Genomic DNA, 14,803 nt, shown 5'->3' on the forward strand with positions numbered 1-14,803 from the left:
AAACTCAGCAGCTTCAAAGAGTTAGCTGTGCCCTTTAGGAGAGACACTCACTGTTCACTTTACTACTATAGTCTTTCCCAATAGTCATCCCTTGTGACATTCAGTATCTGTTTATTTCTTGATATGTGCCTATTTCAGTAGATTAACCTGGAGAATAAGAAAAAGCCTTCATCTACTTAAGCTGTCATTCGTTTGAAAAAAATCCTTTATGTAAGCAATATTTTCCTTTTATATTTTTTCAAGAGAAAGATAGTATATTTTATGTCTATAACATAAATACAAGGGGGTAAAATTATAAATTTAGCTAATTTCTTTAGTAAAGGTAGATAGCATGCTTTTATTTTGTTTATTTTTATGTGGTGCTGAGGATTGAACCCAGTGCTTCACACATGCAAGGCAAGCACTCTGCCACAGAGCTACAACCCCAGCCCTAAATTTATCTAATTCTTAAACAAACAAATATTGTGTCCTTAAAATAATCACACTCGGAGCCTATTTGTTCCAAAGGTGCTACTCTATTTTTGGAAAAAAAAAAAAACAAGAAAGGTTTATTTCTTTTGCATATCCTTAGGATGTCACATTGTTATTTAATTTAATATTTTTGTTTCCAGGGATTGAGCCTAGGGACACTTAACCACTGACCCGCATCCCCAGACTTTTAAATATTTTAGTTAGACGGGATCTCCCTCAGTAGCTTAGGGCCTTATTAAGTTGCTGAGGCTGGCTTTGAACTCAGGATCGTCCTGCCTCAGTTTCCCAAACCTCTGGGATTATAGGTGTGCGTCCCAGTGCCTGGTACATTTTTGAGAGTATATACGATTTATTAATAGTTGGAAGATACATGTAGTTTGATAAAAATCAAATGTAACAAAATTTGTTTTCACCTTTATTTTATTAATTTTTTTTAATGTAGTGCTGAGGCTCAAACCCAGTGCCTCACATGTGCTAGGCAAGCGCTCTCCACTGAGCTACAACCCCAGTCCAAATGTGACAAGTTTTATGAAGTAACAAGAAGTCAACTCAAAATCTAATTGGATGGGAATCTAAATAAAACCAGATTTTATTAAACTTCACAATAAAGTTGAACCTGAATGCGTCTACATTTTTACATAGTAAATTTTCTTTAGGAAACATGATATAAACACAGTTTTATGCCTATCAGCCCTTCAGCCTAACCACTTTCCAAACCAATATAGTATAATGAATTAACCAAAAATACTGTTGTTGCTGCTTCTTGTACTACTACTAGTAGTAGCATTAAAGAAAGAATCACAGAGAAAATTTTATTGGGGTGATGGAAATCAGATTACTTCTCTAATTTCATGTCACAAATTTTGATAAACGTCTTCCAGTAATAATACAATTTAGACCATATAGAAAGAAAATCATTTGCAACTATCCTTTCAGAGAGTATCACATACTGTTGTTAGAACCACATACAGTTTGAATAAACCCTACTAGTAAGTCACAGGGAAAAGAAAGTTAATTGGGTACATGGTTTGTGTGTTGAGACTACAATAGCACAGCTATTAAAGAAATTGTATGTAATTTATTTATATTGATCATTTGAAAAAATACACATTTAAATTAGTATTTTCCCTCCTCTCTGATAAAAGCTTCTAATAGAAGAAGCCCCTGCACCAAACTTAGATAAGATTTAGAGGTAAGGTCCAAAGGTATGATAACAGTCATTTAGTCTTATAAAATCCTTTTCAGGTGTACAGCTCCCTTCCACACCCTATCAAGTGATGAAATGTATAAAGCAACTAGAGTAGCTGATTAGATTAAGTTAATTGCACTAACTGTGGGCTAAGACAAAATTTGAAATCTCCTGTTCAAAAATTATTTTTAAGACAGAGGTGTGCTTTACGTAGATGAATTATATGGCATGTGAGCTGAAGTCAATAAAACTACTTAAGAAAACACAAATATGTCCTCAAAGAGAAATTTTGCCACAAAAAGAGGACATAAATGTACTATTTATTAAATTGAATATGGGAAATAGAAGAAACTAAGGTGTTTAAGGGAGGGAAGATTAGGCTGCCTGGCAAAAAATTTATGAAAATATTTAAAAATTACCACACACATCTGTTTTTTATTATTTCAGGAGGACAGTTGAGGCCAGTACACTTTTGACTCAATGGGGCTGAATGGGTGAGTAAGTGAGTGGGCAAGCAGGGTCGTTTGGTAAGTGTGGAAGAAGGACTATAGCGCTCAGGATTTGGACTTCTCTGGCTGGATTGGACTTTCACACAGTGACCATACATTTTCTGAGCCTTAATTTTCTTTATGAAAAGAGATGATTGTCTTTACTAAGGCAGGTACATCCAGGTTGACTCCATTGAACAGGTCACACAACACTCAGTCATTTGTAAAATTTAAATGCCTACATTCCTTTAAGTATAAATGTCATTTCCTTGCTTAAATGACTTTTCATTGCTATCATTGCTATCAGTCCTACAGAAAGGACTGAATAGTGAGTGAACTCTTGCTACCTCCTCACCTTGCTCACTGTAATCCCCATTTCATTGGTTTTCGTTCACCAGCAGCCTTTCTTTATAGGCTATTAATCCTTCTGTATCAAGGCTATGTCACTAGCTCTTGACAAGATTGGTACCTTCTCATCTTGAGGACACTGTTTAAAAATGGCTTCTCATAAAGTCCTTACCACCCTCTATCTAAAACTTGTTCTGACTCACCCATAATCTTTATTTCAGGCTGGTCATAGTGGCACATGCTTGCAATCTCAGTGACTCAGGAGACTGAGGCACGAGGATCACAAGTTTGAGGCCATCTTTGGTAACTGATTGAGACCCTATCTCAAAATAAAAAAATGAATGGGGCTGGAGATGTAGCTCAATGGGAAAGCACCTGTGAGTTCAATCTCTAGTACCAAAACAGCAATATGAACTTTCTTTCAGCAACTCTGTTTAATTTGCACTATAGTTCAGATTTGTAATACTTTTATTCCTGTGGTTATTTGTGATGTCCATTCTACACTGTAAGCTCTATAAGCAAAGGAATTATACATGTGGAGTTCACTGTTCTAACTTTACCAGTTTTTAGGCACCCAGGAGGCACTCACTAAATATTTATTGATTGACTTAGGAACACTTTAAATAAATGTAGGTGCTGTAGTTTTTCTTTTTGACATCTGGACATGATTCAAACTCCTTCAATAATTGCTGTCATTCTGTAGGATTCATGTAGAAGTAATACAAAAAAGAACATATGTAAATCAATTAAATCTGTTTTTCTTCCATTGTAAGCTACTGTATATTTTATGTATGCCCTTTTTCTATGATAGAAGGTGAATTGAATGGAGGAAAACAAATTGGTGTTGGGGCTGACAATAAAAATGCAGATTTTTGGCATTGGTCGTCTACCTTATCAACTTTGTGCCTAAATTAAATAATTGTTTCTCATGGCTTGGAACTAAATATTTATAATGTCAGAGAAACTCCCACATGAGAATACTTAGAATTGGATCTAAAATAAAACCATTATCTTGGTCATTAGTTTTCAGCTTTTGATGGTCTCTTATGACATATAGGTGAAAATTTATTTTTCTCAGGACTGTTGTCTTTTTAATAATAATAACATTTCAGACAATTAAAGCAGGATATAATTGTCATGATATTTGTAATATGTTTATCCTTCTCAGAATGATGATAGGAATTAGGATCTTTGTAATTTGAATTTCTGTTCATTAGTTGAGAACAGAATTGGGAAGTCAATTATTCATTTGTATTTCTCTTTAATCACTAAATATTTGAGAACTAACTGTGCTAGGCCCAGTGAATAAAATGGAGAATGTGATAACAAATAGTTCCTGCCTTCACAAAGTTAATACACAGGTGCATAAACAATTACATTGTACCATATTAGTGCTATTGGTGGGTACTCAAGTAGTACTGTAATTGTTTGTATTAGGTAAAAGATTATTTAAGATGAAAGTTAAATATGCCCATAAGTTAACATAATGAAGAGCAGGGTAAAGAAGGATCCAGGGCCATTTGGAAGAATTGAAGTACTTCAATATTCATTAACATATAATATAAGGGGAGGAATTAACAGAAATGAAGCTGGAAAAGTGAGCAAGTACCAGATCTGGAAGGATCTACCCTGGGTTCTATCCCCAGCAATTGACAAAGGAAAAAAATTACTAAAAAAGTTGGAAAAAAATTACTAAAAAAGTTTCATTCTTTTCCTTTTGACCCTATCCCTCAAAAGTAAACTGCTGTTAATTTTTACAGACTTCGAAGTATGTGCAAACATATTCGTGGAAAGAGTGTTTGCAAAAGAATTCAGTATTAATTTGTTTTTATTTTACTTGTTTTTGCAGGATCATACTATACATTTTATTCTGCAATAGGCCCTTTTACCTAATAGGATATTTTACTCTTTCCACACTAAGACATAGATCTCCTTTTTTCTTTTCAACAGCTATATACTTAATGTTCCACAGCATAGGTACATTGGAATTTAACAATTCTCCTAGTCAAGGACATTAAGTTGATTCTAGTTTCTCATTAATAATAATACTTGGTAAATGGCCTCATCAATATACAAGAGTCAGATCTTACTCATGATTTGGATCTCAGCTCATGACATGAGATTAATATCATGTATGGTCACATATATTTTTCAGGAACACATATATTGCCTTTAAATAAGTCTAGTGTGGTCAGTTTTTCTTCCAATGTTGGATCAAATTCTGTTTTCTACTTGAGCACCAGATGAAATTGTTGTGTGTTCTACAGCTACATTTTATGAAAAATACATACATATCTTTAAACATTAAAATTATATTTCTTATGAGATTCTATACAGTAAGAGCCCTTGTGAACAGAGTCTGAGGGAATAAAATTCATTTCTCCCGTTGGGTATAATGGTAGGTGAGATTGGGCTACACATTCTATTAAAATTTTTCTTTCTTTTTATTTTGCTACATATATTCACTGATATATATATATGATTATGACATATTTTAGCAAGATTTTAATGATTTTTTTACCCTTTTGCCATATTTTTATTGGTGCATTATAATTATAATAGTGGAATTTATTTATTGCCGTATGCCCATGATATGACTGTATAAGTTGGTCAATATTATTTTCTATTTATAGATTGTTTAAAATGGGATTTGAAGGAGGTCAAATGTATTATGATTAATTTTTACTTAAAATTTAAATACTATAAGAATTCTTTTAAAATGGCATATCAGCCCATACCTCTCCCAGTAGGTTGGCTTTTATTTCTTAAATGAAATATAGGATCACCTGCTAAGGATAAGGAAACATCAGAAAAACTGTATAGCATTGTTCAGGATTCTGGTGAATTAGGAGACCACATATTTATAATGGTACCAGTTGTAACATATTTCTCTGTCAGTACTCAGCAGCATAGACAATCAGTAGTAAGATTCACACACTATGGAGGCTTTGGCTGAATAGTGATAGAAATTATAGATTGTGGTATATAAGCAGAGTAAAGAAAAAAAAGACTGGAAGAGGCTGCTAGAGAGTGAGAACCCTCCTAAGTTGATGAAATCACAAAACAAATAAAATGAGAGTAAACGAATGATAGAACTAGAGGGAAAATAAAGTGTCATCATATTTTAACCCAACTTTTTTGCTTATTTGTAAAATGTGCAGGTAGTCTGAAAACATAGCTGTTGACTGATTATGGGAATGAGATTAGTTCTTTTTACTGAAAAAGTAAGAGAACTGAAGACATAAACCTAAAGCCATTAATTTTATTTTAATTTACTTTTTCAGGGGAAGGATCCAGTGACTGCCAAAGATGAACATTATAAAGAAAAATTCATTAAAAATAAATATTACAGATTAAGTAGACAATGTTTTCAATGCATTTTTGTCAAATACAGTACAAAGAACATTTTCTCCCTAACAAAATATCCCATAAGCCCCAGCATTTAAGCATGTATTTTCTAAATAACCACAGTATATCCAATCCTCAGACTCCCCTTAAAAAGTATTGCCAGTTGCCCCAATATTATATATAGAAAAAGGATCCACTTAAAAATTATGCTAAATATTTTAGGAAAAGTTAATTCAAGTCTTAAGTAAATATCACATTACTAATCAAACTTGTAATTTATTCAACTATATCTTATAAATTTTTGATTTACTCCTTTATTGGGTGGGTTATAATCTTATGTATCATTTATGTTGATATTCACATTTGGCCAGTAGGAGCCCTCCCTACAAGATTGCATATGTATTCTTTTGACATATTACTATCATTCATTGACTGTTTCTTTATTTTCATGTTTTAGGCTCATGTTATACTCTGTTAGCTTCCTCAACTCTAAACTTAGCATTTCTCCAAGGATCCCTCGGTCCTTTTACTTGAGAATGGTGTTTGTCAGATATGTTCATTGCTATTGGGTATTGTTCTCCTCAGGTCCTGTTAGTGGATAGAGATGGTATTTTTTTTTTTTTGGTACTGGGTACTGAACTCAGGGTACTCAAACACTAAGCCACATCCCTAGCCCTGTTTTGTATTTTATTAGAGATGGACGGTCTCACTTAGTTGCTTAGTGCCTGGCTAAATTGCTGAGGCTGACTTTGAACTCGAGATCCTTCTGCCTCCACCTCCTGAACCACTGGGATTACAGGCATGCGCCACTACACCTAGCTAGGGAGATAGTAATTATTTTATTGCTATATTTGTCTGTTGTGTGTGTATAAAACGTAATGAGTTTACTTTGATACTTCTGATGCACATCCAGCATCACGTTTCATTCTAGGTTATTTCCTTTTCCATTTTTTAAATTCTTTTATACTGAGAAATTTGACCATAATTGTCCTCAATATGTTACCTATTTAGTCACTCTGCCTTTATGTAACTACTCTCTCATTGCTACTCTTCTTACTCTATTTGGGTTCCAGTACTCTGTTCCAGACTTCTTCTTTCACATGGATGCCATCCTCACCTTGTGCATGTGCCAATATAGCATGCTGGATTGTACTTTCCATGCTTGGGCTCTGACCACATGTGCTGCCTTCCTCACCCTTTTCTTTTTTTTTTTTTTTTTTTAAATATTTATTTTTTTTAGTTTTAGGTGGACATGATATCTTTATTTTATTTTTATGTGGTGCTGAGAATTGAACCCACTGCCTCACGCATGCTAGGCGAGTGCGCTACCACTTGAGCCACATCCCCAGCCCTCCTCACCCTTTTCAGGATCAGATATACAATACTGCCCTTCCCCCCATCCCTCCCTACAGTGGACCTATGTATTTTTATTTGTGGAAGTATGTTACATAGATTGAAGTATGTTATACAGATTTTTTTTCATCATATAGATCTTTAAAAAAAATACTTTAGTGAGTTTGTGGGTTGTAATTGAACCCAGGTGCACTTAGCCATGTCCCCAGCCCTTTTTTATTTTTTATTTGGTGGGTCTTGCTAAGTTGCTGAGGCTGACTTTAAACTTGCAATCCTCCTGCCTCAGCCTCCTGAGCCGCTGGGATTATAGGTGTGTGCCACTATGCCCAGCATTTTGGTGAGTTTTGATAAATGCATATACCTATGGATATTCATTAGACTAGTGTTCTCTTCGATTAAACACCCACCTTTCTATGAGCAAATACTTCTGGTTTCTTTCACCGTAGGTTAATTTTTCCTGTTCTTGAGCTTTGTATAATTGGAATAACAGGTATGTATGAATGATTGCAGCTTTAAAATATGTTCTGAAATTAGTAGATTCTTCCAACTTTGTGTTCTGATTTTTTTTTTTTAATTGGAGTAGGAAAACACATAACATAAAATTTACCCTGGTAACCATTTTTAAGTGTACAGACCATAAGGTTAATCATATTCACAGTGGCATGCAACAGCAATGTTATATATTGCTTTAGAATTTTTTCATTTTATAAAACTGTTACTGTTACTTTTCCTCAATCCCTGGCAACCACCTTTCCATTTTATGTTTTCATGATTTTGATTAAGAATTTCATATAAGTGGAATCATACAGAATTTGTCCTTTTCTGTGTGTTTTAAGATTGTTTTGGCTATTTCTATGTCCTTTGCTTTTCCATATGTTCTTTTTTTTTATATTGTATATGTATACATATTAAAAATTGTATACGTATGTTATATGCATATAAAATTATATACATGTGTGTAAAGATTATTATAGCAGTTGCAACAAGTGTTAGTTTTCTAGCTGCTATAACAAAATAGACTTATTTTGCAGTTTCCATATATAGTTTTTAATCAGTGTTTTAATCCCTGTAACCATGTTATTGATTTTGATATGAGTTGCATTAAAATTGTCTTTAAGGAAAATTGACATCACAACTTCTAATCCCTGAACACACCTTTCAGTCTCTCCAATTACATAGATTTTTAATTTCTCTCAATGGTAGTTTATAATTTTGAGCACAAATGTTTTTATATGTTTTTTTTTTTTTTTTCATTTTTGCAGTGCAAGGGATTAAACTCAGGGTCTTACATATGCTAGGCAAGCACCCTATCCCTGAGCTACATTCCCAATCCTATATGTATTATATAAATAGATTCCTAAGTACTTTTAGTCTCTTGGTGCTGTTTTTAGATGAAATTATTGCTATATTAATTAATAGACTTATTTTTAGTTTGTAAAAACAATTTCAGGTTTACAGAAAAATTATGTGTAAAGTTCAGAATTTCCATATTCTTACTCTCTTTCTCTCTCCCCCCACTTTATTTTTCCCTATTAAAATATCCCATTGGTGTGGTATATTTTTTACAGTTAATGAGCCAATATTAATATAGAATAGTTACACCGACTGGAAAATCTCCTGTGCTCCAACCGTTCATCTTGGCATCCCTCTGTCCCCTCTTGTCACCAGGCAACCAATCATCTTTTTACTGTCTCCATAGTTTTGCCTTTTCCAGAATGTCATAGAGTTATATAGTATTTAGCCTTTTTAGATTGGCTTCTTTCACTTTGCCATAAGCATTTAACTTTCTTCCATGTCTTTTGGTGATTTTGCTTTTTTTTTTTTTTTAATTGTTGAATAATATTCTGTTGCATGGCTTTACCACAGTCTGTTTATCCATTGACCTATTAAAATTATCCTTGATTTTGAGGGGTTTTTGACAATTATAAGTAATACTGCTGTAAGAATTTATGTGCAGGTTTTTGTGGGACATCAATTTTCAGTTCATTTGGGTAAACTCCAAGGAGTATGATTACTGGATCATCTATAAAAATTGTGTTTAATTTTATAAGATCATTAAAATTCCTTCCAAATTGATTGTACCATTTTGCATTCCCACCAATAATGAATGAAAGTTCCTGTTACTCTGTATTCTCCTTTAGGCATTTGGTGTTGTCACAGTATTTTGGATTTTCACCATTCTGATAGGTGTGTAATAGTATCTCACTTGTTTTAATTTGCAATTTGCTAGTGACATGTATTGAACATCTTTTCATACACTTATTTCCCATCTGTTTACCTTTTGGTGAGATATCCAATTTATATCCTTTTCTTTTTTTCTGGGTTTTTTGTTTTGTTTTGTTTTTTGCAAATAAGGAATTGCATCCAGGACCTTGTGCATGGTAGGCAAGCACTCTACCACTCACCCCCCCCCCCCAGCCCTTTTTATGTTTTGACACAAGTTTTCACTAAATTGCTGAGGCTAAAATGCCCCTGCTTCAGCTTCCCAAATAGCTGGGATTATAGGTGTGTGTCACCATGCTTAGCACATTTATCATTTCTTTGTGTTGAATAGGCAAACATCACCAAACCAGCAAGATATAACTTTTGATTTCAAAAAATATGTGGAGTTTCATACTTTTAAAAAATATCTCATCTTTCTTCTCATTTAGTCATACCTAAATTAATAGGAACCACTAGAATTGAGGTTTCTTTAGCAACTTGCTGCTCTGACTATAAAAATTCAATTATTGATTCATCACAGTGTGTAACATGTTTAATAAATAAGTTACAAGTTATTGTCAAATGGTTATTCATTAGAAAAATAAACACATACTTACTACGTGTATATCATTTCTTTCCTCTACTTTTTTTTTTAATATTATATTTTTTTTTTAGTTTTCGGCAGACACAACTTTGTTTGTATGTGGTGCTAAGGATCGAACCCGGGCCGCACGCATGCCAGGCGAGCGCGCTACCGCTTGAGCCACATCCCCAGCCCCCTTTCCTCTACTTTTTTTTAGAGGAATAAAAAGGACTAGAAATAATATGAGATAGATAATAATGTAAGAAATAAACATAGTTTGTTTTTTGCTGTTGTTCTTAGAAACCATTTTTTAATGTTATAGTATAATTTTACTTTCAGTATTGTTTAACCTCCTTCTTAAGCTTTTTTTTTAATATGTTACCAACTAGTACTGTAAATAAACTATATAATATTCTTGTGAAATGGAAATCCTAACATATCTTAACACTGAATTTAAGTGAATTAATATTAGCTTCTTAATAGATGAATTCTAGTTCTCTGTTTTGTACACATTTGATTGTCACTGAAATCTGTTTTCAAATACTTGAACAAATCTAACATAAGTATTAAACTTAATATTTATTAAGTACTACCTTAATTATATGTAAGAAACTAAAGGAGATATTACAGGATCCCTAAGCTTAAAAGCTTATAATCAAATTAGATATTAGGGTATGCATAATTATAATCTGGTACATGGTGGATGACAAATGACAGATAGAGACAGTGGTGTTTCACGTGTAAATGACAAATTGGTTATAAAAGGTTTAACCCAGGAGTGTTAAGCTTGAGTCAAGCCTTAAATGCAAATGGAAGAGTTAAGAGGCCATTCTAGGTATAAGGCATGTATTCTTTGTATTTATATTGTAGTTTTTGTTTTTGTTTCTTGTGGTATTGGGGATTAAACCCAGGGTCTTATGCATACTAGACAAGTGCTCTACCACTGAGCTACATCATCAACCCTATGTTGTACTATTTAAAAAGAGGATTGAGATGGTTGATATTCAAGGGCATTGAGTAACAAGCTACAGAGTTTATAAATGGGGACCAGAAAATCATTTTGAGCAGTGGGTGGTGATAAAGAAGTAGAACTTTAAGCCAGGCATAGTGGTGCAGGTAATCCCAGCTACTGCGTGTGTGTGGTGGGTAGGGAGTTGAAGCAGACCGGCCTCAAACTTGTGATCCTTTATATTGTTCATGTAGGAAATCTAGTAATTGCTAATCTCATCTCAATAAAAAGAGATGAGTAAGCAGTAATTTTAACTATTATAATGAAGCAAAAATATTATATTTTTGGATTATGTACCTACTTGAACAGTCAGCTCTTAGCTTTGTACCTGTGATTATATCCTATCTGATTATATCCTATCTCTAGTGTCCTCAGAAAGCTTACAGTCTAGATATTTTTGCTGTGTTATGTACTAGTAATGATAACCAAGTAATTGTTCAGTTCTCTTAAAGTTTTGGGGAGAATTTTTCTTCTTTTTTTTTTTTTTCCAGTATCAGGGATTAAAACCAGGGTCGCGTAAACACTGAGCTACATGCTACATCCTCAGCCCTTTTTTATTTTTTTTTATTTAGATAAAGGATCTTGCTATGATGCTTAGGGCCTTGCTAATTTCTAAGGCTGGCAATCCTCCTGCCTTAGCCTCAGGAACCACTGGGATTATGGGCATGTGCTACCATGCCCAGCTAGGAGAATGGTTTTGAAAGTGAAACATAAACATGGATTTAACATGTGACAAAAAGTATTTTTTTCATAAGGGTATTGAGTTGGGAAAACAGAACTGATTTTCTTCTACTCTCACACCTCAATAATCAACATAGAAGACTTCTGTGACCCCTAAAGGTATGGGGATTTCTTCCAACCAGCAAGCAAGCAAGTATTTCTGTAGCAGTGGACACTATCTGGTTGTCCATGTCCTAATTCAGTTCAGTTCTGACATAGTCAGGAGATAGCATCAGATCCCACAAAATGAGGAAACAGTTGCCAAGATGAACCCCTTCTCCCACACATCAGATGTCATTCCTAAGCCCTGAGTTGTTTTACCTCTGTTTCTGAGTGACTGCTATCAATAGGGCTTCTTTCTACAACCACTTCCTTGGGTTCATTCTATTAAGTGACTCACAGAACTCAGGGAAATGCATATATTGGTTTATTATAAAGGATACGATGAAGAGATATATAGAGTGAGGTATGGGGCAAGTGGTACAGGATTTTCCTGCTCTCTGTAGGTGGTACAACACCATTTAAGGAATCTCCCTGTCTACAGTTATGTTAAAAGCTATCCAGAAGCTATCCAAGTTCTGTCCTTTTTCTTTTTTGTGAAGACTTCATTGTGTAGGCATGGTTGAAGCATGGATGAGGGTTCAGAAATGTTACTGGACAAAAGGGTATGATTTTATGTTAATAATTGACAGTGGGGAAACCTAGTAAGCCAGTCTGTTCAGATTGTTTTGCCTCTCTGTGAAGCATTCTTCCCTCCCAGCTTTTTGAAATGGGCATATTATGATCATCTGTGAAACAGGTTGGTCAGAGAATTTCTTTACGGTCAGCAGCTCCACAGTAGGGGCTAGGGAACTTGCATTGGAGAGGAGATATGCTCTGGGGTAATTATGGTAGGACCCAGCTTCAGGATTGGTGAGAAGATTGGTTGTGGGAAGTTCTAAGAGCTCACAATGTAACTTGCCTTGGGGAAAAGAAACTCAGTTTTTATGGCTTGCCTTGGGGAGAAAAAGTAGCAGGTGGAAGGAGGGCAAAAGGAAGGTAATATTTTGTTTTCTGAGGCCTTCCTCTGAGGTCTAAAGCACCCCAACATTATTTTGATCACTTAGGAAATAACAAGGGTTATAGGAGTAATGAACCAGAAACCATGTACAAAACCCAAAACATAATATTACAGATATTCACTTGGATTATCAAATATAGCATCAAAATGATCTCATTGTAACCTTTTATGATAAGTTCAGTCCTGAATTGGGAAACTGGGGAATTCTGGTAGGGATGAATGTTATTTATGTTTAAGATTTTTTAGTTTTTTGGCTTTATTTTCTCTTTGAGTTTCTATAATGAATCTCCTTTAGAAAGTCTTGTCATGGCATGCTAAATCCACATCAAAAGCTAGACCAAAAATTGAGCTTTTCAAAGCTCTAGTCTATGGCCACTTAGTACTAATAGGGTTTGGGGAATTCCTTCCGATTGCCTAATTGCTGCCAGTGCTTGATAAATGATGGAATGGGGAAGAGAGGCAGTGAGTAACCTCATTTCTGGTTAAATTCTAGATAAATTAAAAAGAAGAGAACGTGTAATTAAATTGTCCACGTTGTATTTAACTTGACTCAAACCTCACTAGATCTTTCTGTTAGCCTGTGATGAGGAAGCCAACGAATATTTTTGGGGATAGTGGTCATAGGTACATTACTAGAAGAAACTATTTTGTGGTAAAGGCTTGTGTGTTTCCTTAGTTTCCATAGTTTGCAGCCCACTGAGCTTATGTTAACACATGAATAACTAATCCAGATGGTTAAACTGTTGGAGGATATGAAACCAAAACCTATTTCAGGAAGCTATCCACTGTTCATCTTTGGATAGGATCCATTCTAATTAGTGGTGTCTTTCTCAATTTGTTTCAAAATTTAATTTTTAACTGCATGTTTTCTTGATTTTTACCTAGGTTACAAAATGTCCTCCTATGCTTGAGACCTACAGACTACATGTCCTACAGGAACTAATCGATGGTTTTTCATCTCCTGGAGATACATTAGAAACATAAATATGGTGCCAAAAGAACTCCTTATATTTCTCTGACTACGATTTATTTGGACATACTTTTGTATTGAAGAGAGGTATACACACTGAGGCTACTCCTTATACAGAGACTTTGTCGTGTAGGATCATGGACCATCCTAGTAGGGAAAAGGATGAAAGACAACGGACAACTAAACCCATGGCACAAAGGAGTGCACACTGCTCTCGACCATCTGGCTCCTCGACATCCTCTGGGGTTCTTATGGTAGGACCCAACTTCAGGGTTGGCAAGAAGATAGGGTGTGGGAACTTCGGAGAGCTCAGATTAGGTAAGAAATCAGTTGTCAGTGGCTTCCACTAACAACAATTGCTATAATAAGCTTGATGTGTTTCAAGACAAGCAGTTTATAGTTTTATGGGAAGTTTCTCTTAAGTAGGACCTGTTGGTATAAGAAATAAAGGATTTGTGAAGGGGACTATAGTTTATGAGTCATAATTTTATTGTTCAAGGTCTATGTGTGATAGGCTTTAAAGTTTTTCACCAATTCTGAGACTTTATGATATATGTATATAAGCACCCAAATTATCAATAAAATCCAGATTCTGATTAGTAGGTTTGGGGTAGAGCCCTAAATTCTGCATTTCTAACAAATTCCCATGTAATGCAGATACTGTTGTTTCTCAAATCACACTTTAAGAAGGTTGTAAGTCCTTTCTTTAATTCAAACCTCTACCCTGAAAAAAGAAGAGTAAATCCTTCCTTAGTAATACCCAGACTTAGTCTGCAAGACTATGTATCCTGTATAGAGAAGTTTTCCATTAAACAGTTTCTTGGAGTTCCAAACATTAAGATTGAGATAGAACTCCAGGGAGAAATCATGCAATTTTATTTTCCAACCAAGTGTGAATCTGTGGGTGAAATAATAAATAATGACAACAACCAGTTTAAAGATGGGATTGATTAAAAGGTATATAGGGTATTTATATACACTTTAATGAGCTATCCTATATGAGTGGAGAAGAGAAGATAAAGACCTTATGAATGGGATCAGCTTGCAGAATGTAAACATTTC

The 14,803-nt window shown here is 34.5% G+C and overlaps 1 protein-coding gene across 6 annotated transcripts in view; it reads left to right on the plus strand.

Moving 5' to 3' along the window:
- The window catches only part of Csnk1g1 (casein kinase 1 gamma 1), a 151,830-nt gene that overhangs the window by 35,900 nt on the left and 101,127 nt on the right, over positions 1 to 14,803 (plus strand). For 4 of the 6 annotated variants that reach the window (XM_046426565.2, XM_046426568.2, XM_058573298.1 and 1 more), the window contains exon 2: positions 13,657 to 14,059. In XM_046426565.2, coding sequence (XP_046282521.1) covers positions 13,879 to 14,059 — 181 coding nt within the window. In that variant the 5' untranslated portion in view covers positions 13,657 to 13,878. Of the gene's footprint in view, positions 1 to 2,107; positions 2,155 to 13,656; positions 14,060 to 14,803 lie in introns of those variants that run through there. The other 2 variants (XM_046426566.2, XM_046426569.2) reach the window with 2 other exon arrangements.

The sequence above is a fragment of the Marmota monax genome, unplaced genomic scaffold (assembly GCF_021218885.2).
Source record: "Marmota monax isolate L192 unplaced genomic scaffold, Marmota_monax_Labrador192_F-V1.1 WCK01_AAM20220418_F8-fsc00078, whole genome shotgun sequence".
NCBI classification, from domain to species: domain Eukaryota; kingdom Metazoa; phylum Chordata; class Mammalia; order Rodentia; family Sciuridae; genus Marmota; species Marmota monax.